A 26,432-nucleotide genomic window follows, 5' to 3' on the forward strand; every position below is an offset into this window, starting at 1 on the left:
CTCATCTGATGAGAATTGGCCTAAGTTTCCTGGCCAGGGGTGGGGGCGGGGGGGTGAAAAAAAACACATGGTACTTTCCAATATTCAGAGGAGTTTCTGTATTTCACTGCTGAATTAAAGGCTTTTTTTTTTTTTTTCATTACAGAAATATCTGTCAAGATGAAGTAACAGAAAAATGTAGTATGTTGAAATAATAATTTAAAAATTAAAGCAATAGTTGTGAATCTGTGAGAAAAGTATAAGCATAAGCTGGAAAAAATACCACAGACAATAATTCAATATTAAAATAGATATATTCCTTTTTATTGTGTCCTTGAAATACAAAATTCCTTTAAGATGTTAGATTACTAAAATAATGAAATTTCTATTTTCTTGCTCAGAAGTACCTTAGTTGATCTAGGAGCCTGAACAATGGATATTAACTGTTAAAGTAAAACCTAGCCAGTGTTCATCTATATACAAATCGTGAGTTTGCAAAATTAAAAGCACTTCACAATCTCTTGAATGACCGTTCAATAATGACAAAATAAAAGATCATGTAAAATTCTACAAGAAAAATTCACAGATTGGTAATTATTCATAAAAATAGCAATGCCAAAAAGAGTGACATGCAGCTGGCTTAAAAGCATAAAGAGCAACTCTTACATGGTTTTATATTATTACATTAGGACATACTGACAGAGATATGAAAATCTAATTTGCAAACAGGTACACATATACTACTAGATGGTTTCCTAAATAATGGAACATTTAAAAAAGTTTACAATAGCATCTAGCAGTACTAAGTGCTAGCATGAAAATGGAGAACATTCAATCTGTAAATTAAAGTAAGAAGAATAACTTAAAAATTATGTTTTAGCATTCACATTAGTTCATGATAAATTCACTTTCTTCTTGGGTGCTACAAAGGGCCAAACTGAGTTAATAAACCTATTTTTTAATGAGAAAAAAGGTGCTTAATTTTTTTTAATAGCAGAAGATACTATTGATACAACCACAGACATCAACAACTTACAGTCAGAGGCTGGTAGTGACCAGCCGAGTCACATCTCAAACCGATGGGTGAGTGCACCAATTCATTGAGGAACAGCAGAGAAATTCTGGGGGTGCCCATGTCCATCCACCTGCCAGGTCTGTGGATGCCCACTGCTGGGCTGGCAGACCAGACCCCTCTGCTGAAGTAGAGAGGTGGGAGAGGGAAGCCCAGGTCTGCCTCCCCCCACCCTGCCCTGCAGCCCCACCGGCACCTGAATGCTGGCAAAGAGCACTGCTCTTTCTGCTTAGATGATTTTGCCTCTTTGTGCTCCAGTGACAGACACTCAGAGCTGCACACTCCTGGGTCCTGCAGCAGAGGAGGTAATCAAAAGGGGTGTTGTGCCCTGTGTAATGAAACATGCTCTTCTTGGCACAGCACCCTGCAGCTAGCTTGGCTCCAGCTGGGACTTTTGGGGATGCTACACTCTGTTGTGCTGTCTCAGCTTATTGACCAGAAATACCAACACCATGGGCCTTTCAGTTCTGCTCCATGGAGACTGAGTCATTCCTGGTCAGTCCAGCTGCTGACTCTCAATATGTCCCCTCCTCAGTTGCTGAATACATGGACCAGAAGGGCTTAACCTCCCTGACCAGCTCCAGCTCTCACGGCTTTACATGGGGGCGAGGCTTTCTTCTTCAGCAGCTGAGGTATGCCAAGGTAGTGATGCAGGGCTTACCAGCCAGGAGCCTGAGTTACCAGGGACACAATTCCAGGCCAGGCTGGGCAGACCCTGCCTTGCATTTGATTATTTTGGTTCTTGAGCAAAAAGAGCAAGCAACTTTTATCCCAGCAGAATGCTGGCCTCTTGCATGGTGCTCTCTAACTCTGATGCAAGGTCTCCAAGCAGCTTCATAGAGGTTTCATCCAACTCCTGAGAAAGATTCTGACCCTTTTCTCTTTTTTTTTTTTTTTTTTTTTTTTTTTTTTTTTTTTTTTTTCAAATGGAGCATACAATGAAGATTTAATTTGCTATTTTGGAGACAATCTAGTTCTTCTTTTAATTTCAGAATAGATACTATACAAATTGATCAGCAAGTAATCTGAAACTACTAATGATTTGCATGTGCTTTTGGCACAGTCTTATTATGCCCTATCAAATTATGCAGAAGCCAGTGATACTCTAATTCAAAATCCTAAAAATAGAATACAGTTATAAAAAAGAGGCTTCTGTTTAAAACAAATACCCACGGTTTTCTTCGCAGTTGCTTCAGGTTTGTTTTAAAGTTGGATGCCGAAGAAGGATTCATCATAATTGTAGCATGAGACATTTTACAGCTTACATATAAGCAATAATGGAATACAGTCAACAGTGTAATGATATCAACATTCCTTCTCTCCAGGCTCTAATGTCCAAACTGGATTGTGAGCTACAGCTGAGTACAGAATAGCTTCTACGGAGTAACCACAGGAGTAAGTAACCCGAGTACAAGAATGTCTCCATAAAACCCAATTTTACTCTATGGCATAAAGTAATAATCAGCTTTTGCAGTTGATTAAATGTTGAAGTAAAGTTAAAGCATTTAATCAACTGCAAAGCCCATTTAACGTAAGTGTACTCCATATTTGTAGACATTGTTGATACTATATATGAAGAGAAAATGTTTATCTGATATATTTCACAAAACCACAGTTTCCTTCTTGGAGGATCTGGAATGTGGCTGTACCAATCTCTGAAAGTCTTTCTACTGATGCTGACGCTTATTTAGGGTATGTGCTTTGCACAAATAACTGAACATGCTTCTACAAAAATAACAATAAGTAATTCTTAGTATGTAGGTAGTAGTTTTCATCCATAGGCCATCAAGTGCCATATAGATTAGTAGAATTCTGATTTTGAAAGACTTAGTCTGGCACATACCAAAGAGAGATTTTTTTTTTAGGAACACGAGGCAAAGCCCACAGATGTGGCTATTCTGCCATTACAATTATCATCTTGGCAAATTGAGACTGGACAGCCACTGGAATCCTCATCAATCTCTGAAGTGATGGCTGCGAAGAGAGACAGGGTCTAAAATCTCAGATTTTGTGCACTAGGAAATTAATTTTCCAAACAAGAGCTGGGCACCCAGTGAAGCAGGTTGGGCAGCCAGTATAAACTTCTGTGGCTGCCCAGGGTTTTCACTTGCTCAAATTTTGGCCCCAGGGAAGAGCCTGTTTTCCAATTTGCAGATGGACATGTCTGTTTCCAAACACAGGTCACACTATTCTGCCTATGCACAACTTAGGCAAAGTAAAACAATATTAAAAAAGCATTTTTAGATACCACACTTGCCCTTGAAACCCTCTTCCTCTTTTGCCTTTTCACAGAAATGAACAAACATAAGAAAAAGTCAAAATAAATGCACAAACGTTACTAAGAAACAGTGAGAGAAAGAGAAGCTAATTTTCAAGGTTATAGAATAATTTCAAATGGGCTTATATATTTTCTCCCTGAACAATATGCTTTTTTTGGGGGCTCAAAAGCCAAAATAGATAATTTAGGCTTGATCAAGAGCCTATTAAAATCAACTGAACTTCTGACTTTAAATGATTGCAGGAAAGAAATCACATATTTTAAATTTTTGCACTGCACACAAAAAAAAAAAAAAAAGGAAAAGGAGCAAGAAAGCAAAGCATTCACCCTTAGTGCATAAACCTGAAGTTAGAAATGTGTTGTCAGTAAGACATTCTTGCAAATCATCCTCCACCACCCCACACAACTTCCATCACATCTCTCAAATAAAGGGCTAAGACTCTCAAGACCATGAAAGAAATAAAGTAAATATAAAGTTAGGATAATAATCACAAGAAGCTCCCCCTTTCTTGTTATTATGCTTCTATGAGGAGATGCTGATATTTATGTAAGTGGTCTGGATTCATCCTCCTTGTAAATCCTGCTCATCTCTCGACCAAGAGTATGGGGATGCACCTTGTAGAGATGCTGGGCTATTTACTTGGCCAGACTCTTGTCACGTCACCTCACTTCTCACAACTCAAGCAGGACAAATTGAGGTTGCACATCCCTGCATCTGGTCTCTACCTCCAGCCCAACAGCTTTTCTCCTTAGAAACAAAGAGGAAGGAGGTAAAAGCAGAGAGGGAAAAGCAAATGTTTCCAAAAATATAAAGCTGAGTGATGAAACAGAGCAAACATGGAGATTAGTGGAAGGCATATAGGCAGCTGCTCAATTTCTTAAGGACCTTAGCTTGTAACGAAAGGCAATATCAACGTCTGGCAGGAGGATACCAAGGCCCATGCGACTGTTATCAAGTCTGACAGCTTTGTTTTCTGCTAGTTCTACATCAAAATGAGACAATAGTATGAAAAGAAACATCTTCATCTCATTCATTGCGAGGAACCTCCCTGGACACATGCTGATCCCAGAGCCAAAGGGCATTAGGAAATACTTCAATTTTCTTCCTGCCTTGTAGAATGTGGTTTTCTTCTTGCCATTCTCTATGTATCGATCGAACTTATACTCCTGAAAATGAAAGAGAGAGACAGCGTGATATCTAACAAGGCAGTTACATGAGCTGCTTTCTTTGCACGATGGTAACACGTCTGAAACCCAGAAAATAAGATAAAGAGGAAGACAAGGAGCTGACAGCTTCTTCTTTTTAGTTTGTTCCCTCAAGTTTCATTAACTCACATTATCTTCCCTGCAAAGAACACTCTTTAAATCCACTTATTTAGCTTAGTCCTTTTACATCAAGCTCCTTCAACTTCCTCATCTCATCCACTGAGTGTCTGGCCTATATTGATTGTAATTAGATTTTGACCGCTTTGTAGCAGGGACAATGAACCTTAGTGGAAGGACAATTTTCTTGTAAAGCATCATATGTACTCAGTGTGGTACCTACATCATGAATAAGGATAATCTACCAAATTCTGCAAATGCCTATGGATAAATTAATGCATTGCTCCGATTTTGCTCTTGCAAGCCAGAGTAAAATCCATCCTTCTTTTGCACCGGATGGTGCAGATTATTTGGAAACTTCAACTCTTTGCAGTCAGTTTTCCTTTCAGTTGGAAATGGTTGCTGCTTAATTTGCCACATCTTACCTTCAAATATTTTGCTGCAGAAGCTGTGAGCAAAGCAGGACAATGCCAGTGAGTGACCATTATAAAGAGGGTGTTTTCAAGTAGGGCTTGAGGTCACACTTGTAACCTACATTCCATAAATTGAACATATTTCTGACTATTTTTGAGTAGCAGGATCCCTGTTTAGAGATAATTTGTGTTTTTGAATGAAGGAGATCTGGCATCCTCACTCAGTCAATGGCAAATTAACCACTTACAAAACCCTCCTGCATGCTTTGAATAAAAATGACAGGCACTTCTTGCTTATGGTCACTCATTAGCATTTGTCCTGCTTTGCATACATCTGCTATAGCAGCAGCCATTTGGAGCTGGCTGGGAACAAGTCAGTCAGACAGAAACCGACCTCAACTGATTAAAAACCCCCACACCACCATTAAAAATACACTGATACTGATCTACCCATTAGATTAAAGGCTCTGAAAATCATGCACTCCAGGTCTTGCTGTCGAGAAACAAATGTCAGGGGAGGTGGTCAGTGAGAAAGGGAACAAATACTAGGTGCACTGGAGGGGATGTAACTTTGGGTGCTGAAGAGCAAGAGCTTATTTCACTAAATGGCAGAGGCCTGGATTTTCCACAAATACAAAGGTGATTCTATGTCTGCTTCCACTGACAAGTAATTCTTTTCAGTCTCTTTGAACATCCCAGCCAAAAGGAAGCATGCCTTTATTTTTTTCTGCCAGGAAGTTATTGCTTCATTTGGAGCAGCACAGTAACAAATGAAAGCCCAGAATACCATAAGATTTACTTCCTGAATTCTAAATCCTGCTGGTCTAAAAAAGCACTGCTGAATATGAACTGCAATAGCTTAAAAACCCAACCCAGAGCTCTTCACTTTGCTCAAACTTTTTCACAAGGTGCACTTCTGGTGTCTGGAGGAATATAAGAACTATATAATAACTGTGTGTTATTGAACACACAGACACACTGGGTCAAACCTTATGCTTTCTTTTTCATATTAAGAGCTTTCTGAGACTTGCAATTGCTTTTAACAAAAAATAAATTGCTGTCTAAGGAATAGGGAAAACAGAAAAAAAGTGTGAGACAGGAATGCAGCCAATGACAATGACATCAAACTCAGTGCTGCTGAAGCCCCTTGGGTTGAGTAGTTTTTCCTTAAAAGCAAGTTCACTGACTAAATAAAGACTAATTTTTTAAAATGATGGAATTTTCAACCATGCACAAGGTCTCCTGAAAGAGACATGGTGGCTGACAGTAAGGAAAAAGGTCAGGACGCTGAGCGAAAGCAGGCAATGAAGTTCTGTGTGGATGAGCTGCTACAAGTATTATGAAAACTGAGCAATCTCCTGTGATTGATCTAAGTCTCCTTCTGTCACATACTGTATTTAGCTTTGTTTGGGAAGTCACTATAGAGGGTTTCCTGCAGGGTTTCCTGATATTTACTCTATGGGTTTTGCAGAGTTCATTTACTGAGCTCTATAACTAGCTGAGTTAGAATTTAGGGTTTCACTTATACACTTTATAGAAAATGGACTAATTTATTTAGGCCTTAATGGGTAGAGAAAGAGGTCAGAAATATATGCTTACACTTACACAATATGGTGCCAAAGCACAAGATAGCTTGAACTTAAATTTATGTATCCAGGAGAAAAAGCATTGCTACAAAATTATCTCATCAAGCTGCCTGTTTTCCCAGGAAAAGTTTTCCCTAAATACATGACAAGCTCAAGACTGCACCTTTCAAAAAATTCATTCTCCATCTCTATCTGATCCTCAGTAGTTATTGTTGAAAGCACACTGCATATTTTAAGAACCAAACAGAACAGTGATTTCCCCACTTTTCGAGAGGGGCCCATGTGCTGAAATCAATGTACTGCAATGTGTGGATTGCTCATTCACTATCAAAAAGATAAAATATATGAACTAAAGCTGTACTGTGAAAGCTGAGCAGAGCTGATACTAAGCAGATATATTCAAGCAATGGAAATATGGTAATATATTCCGACAATTATTGGATAAGGGAGGAGATCAGTTTCCACACTGATGCTTTTGGTCTAGGACCTAAACAAACAGATGGACTTTTGACAAATCAATAACGTTCTCCAAAATAAAGTGTTAAGGATTAAAAAAAAAAAAAAAAAGCTTATTTGTTAGCTGTTATCTATCCTTTTTAAGGATAAAAATATTAATCAACTATTTGCCAATAGATGAATTATTTTTAAAACCCTGATTTTTCTCTGCAGGCTTTATCTTCATTGCTGGGTGGGGACAGCCAACAGAGCTCCCCTGAATGTAATTTTCATTCTCGTGGCTCCAATGTTCATCCCAGTGACTATACCTTACTCCTGCTGACTTCAACACGCTCCACACCTCCTCTCACTGAGGTTGGCAGAGCTCCTACACAACGAAATGCTGTCCTGCACCAACGAGGCACTTGAATCTCATATTTTCTTTGCAAGCTCTCATCTTCAAATTCCTGAAAGGGAGAGCTTCACAGAGCAATGTCTCTAACAGGGGCTTTCTATAAACATGTAAAAAAATCCAGTTCCTTATTTCTTTGGCTCAAATGCCGAGGATGGAAATCAGCATGGCTGGGAGACAGCCATTTGCTTAGAAAAATAGGGGTGAGGAATGGATGAAGTACAAGCTCTTGCCTCTCAGGCAGACGAGCCATTTAACAGTCTCAGCGTTCATCCTTGCTCTTTCTTGTTCTTCCTCTGTGGCACCCTGGGCTGGGGACAGCTATCTGGGGAGCAACCTAGCCCGAGAGGAGGACTATTCAATTTGCATGCAGGTGGTGAACTTCTGAAGCTGTATTACAGCTGAGGCAGGGTGGATTAATTTTGAGTCTTTGCTATTCATTAACTTGAGCGTCAGAGAAAAATACAAGGAGATGACACAATTACCCTCCGAGCTTCACTGCAGAGCAACAGCTTTACAGTCTCAAGTTCACAACACTCTAATTGATCAAGAAGGGGTGAATCCCTACGAAGGGAGGTGAAAAAGCATAAGGCTCAAGTAAGACACTGCTATTATAGGGCTTCAGAGAGTCAATGATGCTTTGCGGGCACTTAGCTAAATGGCCCACATTATTTGCTATTTAAACCACCTTCTATTATTCAGCCCTCCTTGGGTATCAAATGATCCACTGCCAAACAAAGCCCACATTTAGCCTAAAGTTTATGGTAGTCAATGTGCAATTGTCAATTCCTTTGAAAGCAGTCGCAGTCAGTCTCCATATTTCTCTCTTCAGGCCATGAATCCTTTGACCTGCAGGGCCCTAGAAAATACATCTGCAACTAGGAAGATTTGTTCCACAAGAAGGAACAGCAGTAAAAAAAACCAAAAAAAAAAAAAAAAAAAAAAAACCACCAACAAAAAAAAACAACCCACAGATCACAAAAGGCTTGGCTGCTTCGATGTGCCTGGAGTAGGAAGAGTAGCACCAGCTGAATGTTTACCTTAGGATCTTCATAGACCTCAGGGTCCATGTGCAAAATCTGCGGGTAAAGGGCTATCCAGTCTCCTTTCCTCAAAACGACTTCTTGATTCCCTTCAAGCTTGAGAACAAAATCCTCTTGGCTGATGCGGATGTTCATGGAGGATGAGCACATTCTTAAACTCTCGTTTAAGGCACTCTCTGCGATTAAACAAAAGGGGGGAAGCATCATAAATATGGGAGATGACTGAAAGTTATACATGGCTACAGCTGCTGATTCTCCAGGAGTTTAGTAGGGCAGGCTAAAGGTAAAAAAAAAAAAAAAAAAAAAAAAAAAAAAAAAAGGGAAAAAACCATACAAGCAAAACCAAACATAAAGCAGAGACCAGGAAGATGCAATACACAACCCCACAGGGTTGGGGTGGGGCAGTCAGGGATGCTGAACCTCCCGAAGTGATTCTCCCTGATGGTGATGAGAAATCCTGTCAGTTGTAAGCAGCACCAGGTTTTGGGTTGAAAGTCATTATTCAGGCATCGTGTTGAAAACAACGCAATCAAAAGACATGAATGCTTTATGCATTTACATATATTTTGGCGGTTGCAAAAAAGTACCAGCGAAAGCATCCATGGAGCTGTTTAGCTTGCTTTTTGAAAGATGTTGGATTTAATAGTAGGACTATACATTAGAAATCATTCTGCTTGTTAATTCTGTAGTTATTCTGAGAATTTTTAAATGCATTTTCTTTTCAATGCACTATGCTGCCAAATTATAGTGTCTGTTGTGGTCAGAGTGAATGAAAGCAATTCATTATTTCCCTAGTAATTTTAAGAGAGAAAGACACTTCTAATTGGCCTAGAGGAAACAAAACATAGTCCTTTCAGGTTTGGGGACAGCAAGATTTCTGTCTCCACCATCACATCCTGGAAGGCTCCAGAAGCTGAATGTCCTTGCTTTCCCAGTGGCCTTCACCTTTTGCTCCTAGCACGACAGATTTTATGGCTAATTTCCGGCAATTTATCCTGGCAGTTTGAGGAGGAATTCCTTTGGGAATAATATGCATAATTTGCATAAATCATTCTGATAGCATGTATATCAGCATGTAGCTCCTGTCTGGGGCTGCATCTCTCACTTTGTAATCAAAACTGACTATTTTTCCACCAGTGTGTATGGGCACTGTTATATGTGACTTGATTCCTTCTAATCATTAGTGTGAAAAATAGCCTAAAATAGGGTTTCATTTGCATGTAATAATCCATTTGTGTCTGCCTCTATGTTTTGTGATATCAAATAAGCCTTCTCTAAGTGTTCACCAAGGCACTGCAATTGCTGCACCCAAAAGGTTAGTTTATTAGAGACAGTAGCTACCCAGTATAGATGCCTCTGAAAAAAATAATAACAAACGTTCTTTCACTAAAAATTAAATCTAGTGCACCATGCATAGCAAATAAAGTGGCCCTGGATGCTTTCTTGCAGGAGGTTTTTCCTTAAGCATGCATTTGTCTAAAGAAATGAGGCTGCGGTCAGCTTTGTGTGGCCAGTGCTGTGATTCAATGTGACGTACAGTGAGTCTGTGCATATTCTTTTGGACTGCCTTCGTTACTATAATCAGGCAGAGTCAAATCGGCTTGTTGGTGACGAAGCCAGAAAAGAACCCTGGTTCCAGAAGATGGCCTCTACTGCGGATAGCCACAAGGCACCTGACACGATAGATTTCAATTGGCAGCGCTCTGGCAACAAAACTTTACGCGGTACAAAGGAAGGGTCCAGCCTTGGCTCCAGACTGCCTTCAACCTGCAGAAAATGAAGCTGGTAGCGTTGTACCAGTCCACCATTTGGAAATGGTGGTGACAAATGTGGAAACAGCAGAAATCAAATGAAGAAGAGGGAAGGAGGGGAAAAAAAAAAAAGGGAAATAATTATAAAGTGCCGCGGCAAAATAGCAGCACATTTAACCACCCGAGCAATGCGGTCACATCCTATCGGCGGACAACCTCCCAGAAAGCGCGGCAGTCCCTGCCCGCTGCCGGATCTCAAATGACAATTGGGCAGCATATCTTATGCAGAAGTTAATCACAATAATGGAGCACAAAGTGTGGCTTAGCGGTCAGATCGTAAATGACAAATCTGTTTTACTTTCCAGTACCAGTTATGTGTGGAAGGCGAGCTTGGCTCTCGCTCTGAGCGATCATGCCGATAATCATTAGATGACAAAAGTAATGAGTCACATTATGATCAACAAAGGAGAATGGAGCTTAGATAGCTTTGCAGGCTCACATTAAAAAAATAGACAGTCAGCTTTCCACAAATGCCAGAGCTATACATTGAGAGGAATGACAACTGCACAATAAAACTGCAGCCTTTACTTGCAGTTGTCATAGTTCAGCAGACACCAGCCATCGCTGCTGACAGACCAGCTGGGTAGCTTGGGAGGCCTTCCATTCTGCACCGTGAGGTACAGTAAATTATCCAGCACGGTAGAGCAACATCTGTTTCTGTGCTTGTGCCGAACAAACAAGGCAATTTAAAGCATACCAAGGGATAACCAAGCAGCAAATGAACATGACCCTCATTTTTTTCCCCCCCTTCTTACACACATGAGATGCTAAACTTCACTGTGCAAGCGCTACATAAAGAAGCCAGGCTGTTGTTTGATAAGGTGTTGTCAGAGAGATTTTACATCTTTTCTAGAGAGAGAAGGAGGGGGGAAGACAGAGATATATCTCATAGTATTGTTATTCTTAGAATCCTCCCACTTCTCTCTTCATTTCTCTTATACTAAAGCTAGCACTCAGCTTCCAATTCATTCTAGACTTTTTTTTTTTAAAAAACTGTTTCAATATACTTATAAATATTCAGTCTTTAAACCCTAATTTGCTATACTTAGTTCACATGCCTTCAAGCATTTGTCTTCCAATTTCCACTGAATAAATGCGTACTAATGAGAAATAGAGCAAGCTGCTGAGGCAAAGCTGGGTGACTTGAGCCTGGCCTGCCACCAGCTTGTGATAGGCAGGCAAATTGAGTTAAAATGAAAAGTCTTGTCAGCTGAAATACAACATGGTAGCCAAACAGCAAGCTGTCAATCATCCAGCCAAAACAAGGGACTGCAGGTAATAAAAGGTCATTGGGAATCATAAGTGCATTTGGCTTTCGTAGGCAAGTTAATTTTAATTAAACATGATCTCTATCTGTAAATGTTTTATAAAACTTATTGTGCAGTAATGGATTGTTAATTTTACACTAACACAGAGCAGGTAATAGGGTGCAATAATTATTAGAGTGTATTGTAGGAAAATAGCTATTGAGTATGCAAATATTTGGGGGGGTCATTTACCCACGGGCATCACGGTGTGCCAACACAAACGATAATCTGAAACAAGTACATTTGCATCTTACTCAGAACTAAATGGTACTGCCCAGCCCATTCCAGAAAAATATATTTATTCCTTTCAATTCAACCATTGATTTTAATGCTTAGCATTTGTGTTATGACTACACACTCTGTATAGCTCTTTTTGGGTCCCTACCCTTTCTTGTGTACAAAACAATTTTTCAAGCTGTGCTCTTTTTGCAGGAATGACCTGGGGCAAGAATACTTCACCATATAAATGAATGGACTAATATTAAATAAACGAACTGACTAAACATGCCTAGCATTAAATATGCACTAAGTACATCTCTGCTTTACCCTCAGCATTTCCATTATATCCAGTTTAACTGACAGACCATTTTCATGTGTCCTTTACCATATTAGAGCTCTGTTGTGAGCCATAATATCTAATAATCTATGTTACTCTGTGCACACAAATACACAAGTTTGGATTTTGGGTCTGTATTGTGTTATGCAGACAATACAAAGGGTGCTGCCCCAGAAATGCCATCAGAAGAAGATAATCAGGGCCAAAATTTGCTAGTTTGATTTTGGGTTGAATGTGTTTTGCATTTTGGTTTCGTTTGTTTGTTTGGTTTTTTTCAAATAAAATAATCATGTACCTGAGCTTAGAATTTAGAAGTAAATCAGGCCATGTTGTTCCCTAGACCCAACAATCTGACCATAATAACCATGCTCTTCTAGAGAAAGACTTTTAGCAATTTGTGCTTCTTCTCCATAGCATGAAGAATCAAAAAGACTCTTGTTATAGTAGGCCAAAAAGAGGACGGAGAATCAGAGCACTTAAAACAGGAGAATGAGATGACAAGGTGATGAATATGCAAGCATCCCACCTGGTCTGCCTCATTTGAGAGCAGGGACACAATCCCAGTTTCCTACGCTCCGGGTTGGCACAGAGGGAATGGAAAGAGGAAAAGCTCAGTCTTGCAGGTTTGGGGTCAGAGGGGAGGTCTTGGTGTGCAAGCAGTGCAATTTGGGACCTTTGTCCCTCCTACACATTTATTAACAAAACATTCCTTTCCACTGAAGCATGACTCTAATTCTCTTATGGTACAGATTTTTTTTCAATATTATTATTTTATGGGACAGTATCCAGCCCTTTATGACTTAAGTGCCAGAAGAATTGAAATCTAGCTTCTGTTCATATCACATTATGTTTAACATGATTATGAAATTTAACAAAAGTGTTACAAGAATACTACAAAGTAGGATGTGGCACTTCCCTCTCAACACATAAATGCTACCAAGGTACTTCAAGATTTCAAGAAGCAGAAGAATGACACAGTTAATGTTTTTAAACTGTTCATAATGTTTTGTAGCAGATGGTTTTAGTGAACTACATGGTTTTATTTTCCTTATTCCTACACTTTTGGGGAGCCTTTTTCCCCCCTTTTTTTCATTGGCCGTTCCCATCTCAGTCTATAAATATAAACTAAGTTCTCTTTTGATCTTCTTGATGCTTGGTGACTTATTTATTGGTGTATGCTAGCTTTGATGTGAAGTAGTTTTACTTGTGCTCTTTAGAAGTCCATTAAATGCTTAGAAAGACATGTTACTCACCAGAATTGTCATCCAATACCTCCTCTACTTCAAAAACATTCTCCATTGGTTAGAGATAAATCTGCATCAAAACAGCCATGATTCCGGATATAACCAACTTAGTAGACTCACGATATGTAAGATTAATATTAATCTTATACATAGAGCATTAATATTAATGCTCTAACACAAAGAAAATGGGTCGGACTCAATTTTATTTTTGCAGTAATCAAATCAAGTTTGCACACAGATTCTTGAAATGTGCCACATTGGATGATCTTGGAGAATGGCAGCTATTACAAGGATCCAAACCAGGCACAGAATGCACTGCTCCACCATCATCCCTTGACACAGCTTTGTTTAAGAGTGGAGCATCAATTCAGGTCATGAGCTACCAAGATCTATGGACATGAACTTGTTTTGAACACAGGATTGGTTTTGATATTTAAAAACAGAGTATTATTTAATCTTTAATCTTTTATTCAGCTGTTGTCTGCCCTTGTAACACTACTTGTGGAGACTCACAGATAATTAAGTTAGGTATACCTACCTGCTACATTGTTTTTCATCCCTTGGCTTATTTTCACCATTTCTCTTGCCAGTGTCTATGCACTACCAAATGAAGTGAAACCAAGAGCTGATGCTCTGAAGGCCTATACAGTTCCTGATTCAAACAACTTCCAATGACCACTGGCAAGGGTCTCCCTCTGAACCCTGGATCCAGAACTGGAAGATATGTAGCTCCCTTCAAACTCCCTCTTTTGAATAAAGTACTGAAAAGACCATTTCTCCTCTGCAAATTTTTATCTTATATTTTATTTGGAGGCGTTGCCCAACAGAAGCCTGCTTTAGAAGCCTTTTTTGCTTTGTTAAAGAGAGAAAGAAAGAAAGAAATTGCTTGCAGATAAAATACATTTGCAGTTTAAATACACAATCCCACTTTAATTTCAGAGAAGGGTCTTTCTTGGCAGTACTATACAGAAGTATCTGAAATGCATTAACACTTCGGCAGATGCTCAGAATCAAACAACTTAATAGGCATCAACTTTTTTTCAAATAATTGCAAAGCTTCGATTTAGCCTTTTGCATACCTTGCATAGTTAATTACCTAGGCTTTAATGTTTACATGCAATGAGAGTATCTACAGCTATAAACTACATAATTTATAATTGATGTAAATGGGTGTTATTATGTCAATTAGGCAGCTGTGTCCTCCACCTTCTCAGTAAACAGAAATGAGTGATAAACCGAGTTTGCCGGGAGAGCCCCTCTCCTCTTCCTAACAGATAAAAATAAATTACCTAGGTAGACCAGGTTGTCCAATTGTTCTCTGGTGAGGTGGATGTTATATGTGGGCCCTCTCTTTTGACCTGTTGACTGCAGCAAATGGTCAATCTCGTCACGCACCGCTGCAAGAGCTTCTGGGTGCCGCAGAAGATAATACATGGCCCAGAATGTAGCTGGAATCGTGTTTCCCACAGAGGCCCACAGGAAGGCAAAATGATGTGCTGGGAGAAAATAAGTGAAAAGGAAGATTAATAGCGTTTATTACACTGATTAGATTTGCAGTGTGCTAATTAAAAGATGTTAGGACACAGACCCAGCCAAGGATCAGTGAATGCTAATGAGGACCAATAGGCTTCTGAAGTCTAATTTTCTGCTTAATGAGAATAGTTTGAAATGTAATGTCGGGGGGGTGGGGGGAATAAGGGGAGGAAATGCAGCTCAGTTATAATCTTTCTCATTATCACCATTAAGTATCTTGTTTTACCACCTCAGCACAAAAAAAAAATCAATTATCATAGAGGGTTGTTTCAGAGTAAAACATTTTATCATTAGCCAATTAGAAAGAACATAAAAAAATTTCAAGGTCGCCATTTTGCCTTTTTATTTCAAAGGTCTATAGTAAATTATTTTATTTTAGACAAGCAATCATTCATAAGTTTCCTACCTGCTTTGTCATAATCTCCAAGCAGCTCATATTTCTCAAATATATCTTGTCTGGCTTGGACCACTTTTGACCCTCCCAGCCATTTTGTCATGTTCTGAAGTAAAAAATGATGTATAAGCTCCTTCCGAACCTTCTTGGTAGCTCCTAGCAACTCAATTGGTATGTTTGCAGCTAAATAGGGAAAGCTGGCATCAAACTTGATAAATTTGTCTCTGATTTCACTAATAACTTTGTGGCCATCTGCAGCAGGAACTCTTCCATATAGTGTTACAAAACTGGCTTCAAACATTACAGAGCAGCAGAATTTGTACATTTTTTCTGTTTCCCAATCTGTTGCTTGTGAGCATTTCCATTCAAATATATCCTGGAGATTTTTCATCATGTGGTCAGAAATGATATCCAAAGGCTTGCCTTGTAGATACTGGTAGATTCTGTGCAGGTTTTCCTTGAGTTCAGGGAATTTTCCTTTTGACAAGGCTGGGTAGTCAAAAGTTTTGGATGCCATTTTATTAGCGAATTCATGAAATTCAAGTTGCTTACTATTTCGGATGACATAGACGTATTGAAATGGATCCATGATAAAGGTAATATATCTACCTGAATAGAAGAACAGAAAATAATTAGCGATACCTGCACTTTTATAAATCTGGTGACACTTCTAGAACCAATAACTGAAAATATGCCAAAGTCTTAAAAAGTGAAAAAAATCATGCAGAAAAAAAAAACCCCAAAGCAAAGATATGTGAATAAATCTGCAAAGAAAAAAAAAGAAAAGAAAAAAAAATGAAACAAATATTATATAGATTTTCTTTGTCAGGATGAATATTCCATCAGTATACACTTTGCAGGCGCTTCTAAAATCCTTGTGAAGCCATTTCCATGTAGACAGGTCTACTGTTTGTGCCAACAGTTGTGTGTGATCTCTTCAAATGTGGTACTCTGAAATAAATAATTTTCTACTCAGGTCTAGTTCATGAAAATACAGCGTGGAATCATAGCAACATTTGGAAACTGCAGGTTTTCACTAGCAGAAAGTGAGAAGCACACACATTTCACCTGCAGAGAGGACAGTGAATGACAGGGGCTGGAGTGGAAAACATGCCACCTAGGCAGCTTTTTCCAAGCAGATGACACAGGAACTCCTAATCTGTCAGTTACAGCTTTAACTGCACGCTGCAAACCCCCAACATTTAAAGCTTTGCTCACATCTGGCTCTTTTTCCCTGAAGCTTTGCTAACTCTTTGTTAAGAATGTGCTTAACATGACTACCTAAGTCTATGAATGTGAAGTAGCAGCCTATGATGTAGCAGGCATGATTTTTAGTATGGGCTCCACTTTGGGATACACACTGTCCCAGTGCTAGGATCCATTGTGTCAGAGTGTGCCACCAATTTCCTATCCTTCTCAGGGTTCTTAATGAGGTGACACAGTGATACCTTCAGCTCCTTGTACAGAGAGATAGGACTGCATCAAGTTAAATGCTTTTTCAAATTGTCCCTGCCAGAGAGTCCTGCAATTTGTCCCTAAACTTCAAGTCAACTGCTGAAGAAAAGCTTTTGGAGGAACTGCCATGAATCAAAATCCTAACACTCCCAAAGCTCAATTAAATCTTAGCTCTTTATAGATGGTTCTAAATTTAGAGTTCCTGATTCGTACCTTGAATGAAGAGGTGCATTAGGGAAAATGGGTACCTATGAAATATCTCAGTCACAAACTCAGGGAAAGAGCAAAACTTCCAGCACTTACAGTCTAATTCTGTCTCACTAAGGGGACAAATCTCCTTTGATTTTAATGGGAACACTACATGCTTAACTGCGGACCAAATTTGGCTCTGTGACAGATGTCCAGAGATAAAGTAGTCACTACCACTAAAAATGTCAAGTATCCATGGTTACGATATAGTGATATCTGAATTATCATAGTTATTTCACATTTTGATTTATATACACACACAGTGTTCTATGGTATCTGGGTACACTCTGGACTTCCTCTACAATTATCAGCTGCCATAATTCCCCTCCCAATTACATCAACTGCAATCCCAGTGAACTAGTAAGGAAATGTAAAGGATATATCAAGACAGAATTTGAACCCTTTTTATTATTTGTCAACAGTGTATGAATGTTTTTAAGATACTCATGGATTTTGTTTTACTGTAACATAATCAACCACAGCTGTAAATTTAATTTTAAAGAATAAGTATGTTGAGAAACCAGCATGAAAGAGAGATCCTGAATTCTCAGTCCCCTTTTTTGACCTTCTTTGACTACAAAGGCTAACTGGAATTTTTAGTCATGACTTGACTTTAGTCTTGCAGGATCTTTGTTAAGGGTCCTAGAATTACCCTCTTTTTCCAGCTTTCACCTACTTTCATGCTCTTTATTGAGGCTACCATCTTTCTGATCAAAACTTGGAAAGAATTGGAGCAATTTTTAATAAATAGATTTGGAGTGTTATTAACCCTAAAGATGAAAGCTGGCTTCTTAACTTTGCATTTACAGGGTAAACAATTTAAGTTAAGATTTTTAATTAATATTAATTTAAACCATCTGTCCACCATCTGCTTATTTCTGATGCAAAATATGAGTTTCTTTGTGATCTTTAATCAGACACTTAGCAAACGCACATCAATTCTTATCATTTTTAAGTAAGAAAATTATTTTCAGCAAATAAGTTTTCAGACAAACAATTTTAGTAATAATTTTAAATCAAAACTCACTCACCACTAGCACATACTTTGAAAAAAAAATCCTTGAGAAAAAGAATATTACAGATCCTGGTTTTATTATTCTCATCAGGTTCCTGGTAGCAAAAAGTAAGTATGTAACAAAATCTAATTCATTTTGTAGAATCAATTCAGGCTCCAGACCACATCACTGCAAGTCAACAACATATATAAACACATAAACCAAAACATTTCTTGTTGCTCCATTTAGTAAGGGTCTAGATAATTAGAAAAGTGGAACCCCCCCTATAACAAAGGCAGCTCGTTTATGTATGCTATTGAGAATCTAATTTTGGATCTCTTAATTTGAAAACTACTAAAATCTAGGGCTAATAAACGACAGTTCGAAAGTTGAGAGAGTGGGTATGGGAACCTTTAACAATTACAGTCATCCTTGCACACAGATGCACTACATGGCTACACTGCTTACCCCAGTCTCCTCCATACAGGAACAGATTGCTAATTACAAAATCGTGCCCCAACACCTCCTCTACACCCTGAACAGCAAACATCCAAAGTGGAACAAACTTTCTCACCTCAAGTTATGATTTTAAATTTTTTAAGTGCCAATATGGTCCTTAGTTTTGCTTTTAAAATCCTGTCCTTGTACCCAGTGAGGTTTCTTCCAACTGATTGCCATTGGTGGTGTCATAGACCAATAAATTAAAACCTTTCATAAAGTTTTCAGTTATTATTTGGTATTTTAAAATGCAGCTTCCCCCTCTACTCCCATGTCTTTCCATTGCAGCTAATGCCAAGACAACTTTGGAAAGTAACCTTTTCTAAAATCAATCCAAAATCTTGATACTCATGAGTTTCCATCAGAGTACTAAAAAAGGTAATGCCAAATCAGCCAAAAATGGAGGCATACTACAATCTCCACAAATCAGGTAGCCCTAAATATTGAAGGTATTTATATAGAAACCACTAGAGACTAAGCCTTTCCCTGTTTGTAAAAAAACCCTTCAACACCAAAAACTAAGTAGACATGTCACACTCCAATTCACAATAGTTTAAGTCACTGAGCTGTTTTATTTAATACAGTAAAAACAAGTCAAAACAGGAGATCCTTGTTTCTGCAAAAAGCCCTCTGATTTTTTATTTTTAATGGCTACAGAGAATTCATACTTCATCATCCATTTCTTCAGTCTGCATTACACCAATGCTGCAAATAGCCTGATTATCTCCATTTAGTTTCTACGATCTCCTAGAAATAGAAGATTGATGTGGAAAATATGAAAATTGTCAACTTTGGTAAATCTGAGCGCAGAAGTCAGTATTTGTATGATAGTTAAGAAATTACTCTAATAATGCATTCTGGAGCTTTTTAATGCTAATGATGAAAGACAAGCATTTCAGATGGCATCTAATGATGGATGTTATTTTGGTATTGCTTGGAGCAGGCTTCAGCTTGGTAAGGAGTTAATGTAAATTACCTTTTGCCTACAAGAGTAAAATGTGATATGATACTGTTGGTGTATCATGCTTTAAAGAAAAGAATGACTTAGCAGCGGTATTTGAAAAGGCAAATGTGCTTAGTAAAAACCATGAAGATTATTTTATTAAAGGTGAGCTAGTCTCACAGAGAATGTTGCAGGGTTCATTAGCACTCCTATCTTGAGAGGAAAAGGACACAAAGTTTAATCCCAAGGAACAATGACAAAACTGTTTCGAGCTCTTTAAGTTCTTACCTAGCCGTCTGCCTATGCTGCTGATCTTTTAAGAAGCAGAGGGGCTTGAGCAGTATGGTCATCTCAATGCCACAGACTGTCTCTCTCTTTCCCCTCCTTATTATTTTATTTTCTGATCTTTTCTTTTTTTTTTTTTTTTTTTTTTTTTTCCCAAGACTATTGCATTTATGTAATCGTCCTCTTATTAGGGAGATTCTGCTGAACTGCTGACAATGATGTACAGTGGTGCTGCGCTGGCATGACGTTTGGGGAAAACGATTCTGCTGCACCACCACACAAAACCAATTAGAGAACTATTTTCTGCGACAGGTCAGGAATTTACATTGTTTCTCATAGAAAGATGTGCTTTTTAATTTCTTTATTAAGATGACATCCATGTCCCTTGCGACTTTTAGGGATGACAATCATTTGCTCATCACATGGGAAAGTACAATCAGCAAAATCGCATTACCAGTACGGGGCAACGCCAGAAACTCCAAGCATCGTTCCGCATTTTCCAAATGAACTAGTTTGAGAACCAATAATTAGAACAATATATATTGATAGAATTTTTTGACAGGATCTTTAGACATCCACCAGGGGGGTAAAGTAATGATAGTCCACATACAGCTGGCTACGCTATGTTTGCCGAGCACAGAAACATCATCTTTGTCAAATCAGTAAGACATACAGAAATCCTGTATGCCTTCGGATCAGGACACGATAGGAGACACTAACTAGCTTTGGTTTCTTCCTTGACTTAAGGATGACAAACTATTTCTCCTTAGTGAAGTCCTGATGGTCAGCAATTTTATACTGAAAAAGAGAACTTAAAGTGGTGTCTTTGTTATGATGAATTCACAAAATCAAACGTTTCCCTGCACAAGACAGAAATTATATCCAGAACTAAGTCCATTTACCTCAGTCTTTATCAAGGGAGGCTTGGCTCAAAACACTTGAACATAGGGGATTATCGGAGATAGAATTTGGTTTATTGTGGAAATAGAACTTCTGAAATGAAATTACACTCATAGATTGCTTAAACACAAACTTTTAAACACAGCCTTGCATAAAATAATAAAGAGGCAAAAGAATAAATATTTGATTAAACACTTTTAATATTCTGAAGTATGACTGTATCCAGTTTTATGAATGTACTAATATCTGAATTATAGCTATTAATTGGTATTTGTAAAAAGCCAAAACTGTATTATAGTATGAATTCAAATTAACAACAAAAAGGACTGTATTTCAGCAAGAGTTGGTGTTGTACTGTGCCAAGCTCACTTTCAAGTTGCAAAAGAGCTGATCATACTAGTTTCCAAAAAAAATCCTGAACAAAATTTTAAGAAATCACATATTTAATACAGTAAAAATTCTCTTCCAAAGGAACAAAAGCACAGATTTTTTAAAAGGAGGAAAATTTTTATTAATTAAACACATGGCTTGCAATTAAATTACTTTTTTAAAAAAAATATTTTCATTTCAAAATATTGCTTCTATAGGAACATAAAGCTAATGCTACTGCCCCAGAATTAAAAAGCAAACTTTATACTTTACGCTTAACATTTTTGTTTCAAACTCCCTAAAACTACAGGAATAGCTAAAAATTATATAGACTAAAGTTGACCATTTGAACAAGGATATCAGCGTGTAAAGGTGAAGAAGATGATTATAATCATCTATATTAATAAGAGTTTGCCTTTCTGAACACAAGAAAATACTGGATTTTAAATTGATTTTAGTAAAAAGTAGATCTCTACAGACAGACGTAAATTTATATATTTAATTTCCATTCAGGATTTTAGTGTTTTTCTATGTTTTTCTTCCACAACTAAGTGCCTATGTGAAATCACTCAAATGTTTGTATTCAATCTGGCTTAGTAATATAGTTATAAATACAGGAAACAGTAAGGTTATATCATACTTTATTATATTGTTATTTTCAGCAAGCATGATCAGAGTAAGAGGCTGGCAATGGGAAGTTTCTGTGTTCCAGTCCTGGTTGTATCACTGAGTCAATGTGTCATTCATTCCCTTGTGTTCCTGTCAACCAGTTGTAAAATGTGTGAGAACAAATTCTGCACTTTTTTTCTTAAGTGTTTTCTAAATTTAATCTGATATTTTTCTGTGCAGTGTCAAGATGATGTTAGTTCTCCCTTCTTTAGGAAAAAAACCCACCAATACACAATTTAATGTGCTGGCAAAATCTATGTTCATACAGTACAGTACATACCTACAAAATCTGTCAAAATACACATATACTTAGAGATGTAAATAAATCCACACATTGATAGTGATATTTTATAGATAACTATTATGCTTAAAATATATGTAAATTTGAGGGATTTTTATGGGTCTATGCTAGAGAAAAATGTTTTGGGTTAAGGAAGATTCTAAACTCAACATTTGGATTAGTATTTAACTTCACTGATGGAAAAAATCAAGATACATACTAAAATATTTCTCACCAGCAATATGTACAGTGAAAATATCTCCAAATTTCTTTTGCTGATCCAGTAGGAACTTGTAAGCATCTTTTCTAAAAATCAGAGCTTTCCCAAGGTAAGGAATCCAGCCATTTATTAGTGGGGGCTCTCCAGTCTTTCTGTTAAAAACAGAAAAAAAAAAATAAACAGGAGTTAACTGTGGCATGAGAGCAACTCATCTTTATATCTATTTATATATTACACTTAGACCCACCATTTACATCTATAATTCCTGCAATGTATAATATGTTGTACAGAAAGTTCTTCAGATATGATGGCAGGTTAAATCTAATCACACCTCTGAGCACTGAAGGCTCCATGTGGTGATTAGGAAAAATAAGTGAGAGAAATTGAGACACATTTAACTATAGGTCGTCCAGTTATTACCATCAAGTTATGAACACAGAAAAATAACATTCGGTTAAAAAGCTCCCAGCAAAGAGTCATCTCATTTTCAATATTTGGTGTGTCAGAGGAAGATGTATTGGAAGGCAATTATGACAGATTTAGGTAAATAGGACACCAACACACCACACAAAAGAAGTATGCTTACAGATAACATTTTAGTAATTTCAGCTTACCAGCACAGAGAACACCCATTCTAACTAAATATCTTTAAAATATAGGATAATAATACAGACTAAATATTAACTGTAATAAATCTTAGTCTCTTTATACTTATAGTCTAAGATAGAAATGTATCTGGACAGTTTAAGAAGAAAGTACAGGTATGGATGTTTGCATCCCAGTTTAAAAAAGCTGCCATGGTGTGTTAGTTATCTTTATGGAAAATTATAAAATACCTTTTAGAAATCTACTAAGTTACATTTTTCTTTAAAAGAAAAAAAGGTTCCCATACTGTCCCACTCTAGACTGCAAGTAAATATCTTTCCTTCATGCTGGTCTTTAGTTGCTTGAATCTGATTTACAACAAAGAAACATAAAGCGTGCTTGTTCTGGAAGGGATTAAAACAAATATTCACAAACAACTCTGCTGCTACATCCCATCTGTGAAGGTGACTTATACTACATGCAGAACAACTCATTCTGATTAAACACAAGATATTTACTAGCTTGGATCTAATCAAAGATCAAGGGATCACAAGCTTTACTACTATCATACACAGCATGGATTTTTATGTAGCTGGATTAACCCTATCATAGTCACATTCCCCCTTGAACTGCTGTAACACAAATGAAAAAAAATTAAAATAACCATGGTTTACTGTATTTACTTTTTACTTTCATAATTTAAACTTTTTGAACAGGAAAATACAAGCCAGAGATTTGCTCACTTACTTAAAATACGTTATTATAAATTTAATTTAGAGATAAACAGATGTGGCTAAACCAAGCTGCATATTTTGATCTCTTTCTGTTTAACTGACTACTAACTTCAAATTTAAGTTTCCAAGAACATTCTTTTGTTCTCTGAAAAAACAGTACATCCTCTTGTCCGACAGTCTCACAGCCAACAGTTTGCTGTGCCTTTTTCATTTCCGTAAGTTTTGTGGCTTTGGCATTTTGTTTGGTTGATTTATAGCGTGGTTTTTTTTATACTGAGGAGAAGGTGGAGCCCTCTTTCTTCAATACCTCTCAGAAACCACTGCATGAATCATCCTCTAGTGGTCAAATAATTACTTTGAGTAAATAGTTACATTATTTACTCAAATGGTCCAGAAAACTTTGTAATGTTTAATTCTCTACTAAGTGAATAAAAGCAAAGAACTAATCTGAGATTACATGAGAGGGATCACTACCCCTGGAAGCATAGCAGCCAACTTGATACCCTCAATTATCCCTTCCAAGCCTGTAAAGAATCTGGATGATTTACCCATATTTCCCCCCCGCCCCCGAGTATTAAGTCCTGTGAGTGTCTGCCTTTCACTTCCCTGGCTGGAGACTACATCCTGTAAGTAGCATCCTGACAAATATTTAGATAGGCTTTTTGTCATCTTCTAATTGAATGCATCTAATTTCACCCTCCATGTTCTGTCATTCGGTCAGAAGCTGTATTCTTCACAAGCGCTCCGCCGGGTAAAAAGAAGGCAGCTCAGAAATCCAGGGGAAAATTAACTTAATGCTCCAAGTCTTCGGGATCACATCAGGGAGACGTTTTGCTATTGCAAAGACATGAGGGTCATCGTTCACTTCAGACATGTTTAGCTCAGCAGCAATAAGCTTAACACTGTTAAACACTGTGTCAAGGCTATGTGGCTTTCAGAGGAAAATATAACACCAGTTCAACTTACGACCCACAGCAGACTGATAACAGAAATGTGTCTTCATTTCTAGCTTTCTGTCTCTTTGGGAGATGGAGGTCATCTCCACGACTTATCAATGTCTGCTAACACACGGGCAAAGAAAAGAGCGGCCGCTCGTATTTCAGTGCGTCCCCAAATCCAGTGCTTTTCTGCACAAACGTTCAAGCAGAGCACTGCAGTCAACCCCATTTCCTGAGGGACTCTCACCTGCATTCTGGGTATCTCCAGAAGTCTTCATCAACTTTGGATGCTAAACAGAGCCATTAACAAAGCCCACAGAAACTTTTACTGCTTAATTCATTTGCTTATGAACTTTAACTCTGGACTCACACTTCACAGAAGTTGTAAAATTTGATAATTAGGAAAATATTACAAGCATTAGAGTTATATTTTACTCATGAAAAGTATTTTGTTGTACCAAATGCAAAATATAGCTAAGAAATATAAAAGAGCACTATGAAGGGTTTTGATGGAAATGTAGGACTGCAACTTTTTTAATTTAAGCATTCAGAATGTCTTACACATTACATTTTATTCAGTTCTAGTCTAACTGCTTAAATTCTAATTCGTTTAACAAACCTCACAATATTCCCAGGTCTTTTCACTCCACATATTGGGCTGGTTTTGCTTATATAGAGGAATATCTTTACTTGTCTGAGAAGCCTCTGTGAAGTCAGTAAGACTTAACGAACAAATTTCTCACATATGTGAGTGAATTTTACAAATAAAGCATCAGCAACATGTCCAATGCAATCTATAAGTAGACGTATCAGTTACAAAGTGGAGGGAGAGCAACACAGTTGTATCATCCATCATTGTTAAATGGATAATTTCAAATGGCATTATGCAAAAATCAGCTGGCTACAAATACAGCCCATAAATAGAATGAACAGATTTTGATAACTGTAATTTTTTGTTGCTTTAACAGAGAAAAGATAATTTCTTGTTAGCAAGTAATAGAGTTGGAACATCTATTTCACCAAAAAAACAAAGTTTTGGAATTTTTTTACAGTTTCCTTAAGGAAATATTTTTCAGCTGACTTAAAACACAGAAGGCACTGACTCAGGTGTGATTATTTAGCTTATTCAGTAAGGCAATACTAAAAAAATGTGGATGCTGTATCTGTCTCACTTATGCTACACAGCAGTGAGGCAATAAAGCAGGAGAAAAATGAGCTTCAACCTAAGTATTTTGGAAAATGTTAAAAAAAAATTAAATTCAATGTCTCTAAACATTATGTTTTCATGTAGTGAAAGGGAATTATTTTGGAAACCCCAGTAAGGTAATTTGTAAAGGTTCTCTGAACACAACTTCTTTTTTTTTTTTTTCTTTTTTTTTCTTTTTTTTTTCTTTTTTTTTAGTTATAAAGAAAATACCCTAAAGATTCACAAGCAAACAAGACTTTGCCAACATGATCTCTCATAGAAATATTATTGCTTTATAAAAGCACACTATTCTTTTCTTGGTTACACCATTTCAACATCACTGCAGTGTGAGGCATTGAACCCGTGTAAATGAGAGGAGAATCTTTCTCATCTCACTGGTTATTTGTATTCCAAAGGAGCAGATGCCTTTCAAATTATGCAAAAACCCACAGCGCATCTTGTACTATAGCAGATGAACAGGTTAATTTTTCTTTTTGCACATAATAAATCATAAGTGCTTTAACACCCATAGTCGCATTTCATGAACATAAACCTTCTGTTTAATAATGTCTGTTTACAACTAGAATCAGACATACAGTAATCTTTTGCCTGGGATAAACATTAATCCAGATCTGTCTAGAAAAATTATACAATTCATTACCATAAGTAATCTCTATTGTGCCCCATGCTTAACCTTCATCTTTTTTTCCTGTCCTATAATCTTGCAAATCCACTGGTGG

General features: G+C 37.5%; 1 protein-coding gene across 2 annotated transcripts in view; it reads right to left on the minus strand.

Annotated features, from left to right (window-relative positions):
- Window positions 1–274: 274 nt before the first annotated feature.
- LOC128795583 (cytochrome P450 7B1) overlaps window positions 275–26,432 on the minus strand; it is a 125,619-nt gene continuing 99,461 nt past the window's right edge. Inside the window, exons 2-6 of one of the 2 annotated variants that reach the window (XM_053956489.1) lie at window positions 22,265–22,401; window positions 15,399–15,995; window positions 14,749–14,955; window positions 8,539–8,717; window positions 275–4,496 (exon numbers count right to left, since the gene is read on the minus strand). In XM_053956489.1, the coding sequence (XP_053812464.1) occupies window positions 4,200–4,496; window positions 8,539–8,717; window positions 14,749–14,955; window positions 15,399–15,995; window positions 22,265–22,401 (1,417 nt within the window). In that variant the 3' untranslated portion in view covers window positions 275–4,199. Of the gene's footprint in view, window positions 4,497–8,538; window positions 8,718–14,748; window positions 14,956–15,398; window positions 15,996–22,249; window positions 22,402–26,432 lie in introns of both variants that reach the window. The other variant, XM_053956480.1, reaches the window with a different exon arrangement.

The sequence above is a fragment of the Vidua chalybeata genome, chromosome 1 (assembly GCF_026979565.1).
Source record: "Vidua chalybeata isolate OUT-0048 chromosome 1, bVidCha1 merged haplotype, whole genome shotgun sequence".
NCBI lineage: Eukaryota > Metazoa > Chordata > Aves > Passeriformes > Viduidae > Vidua > Vidua chalybeata.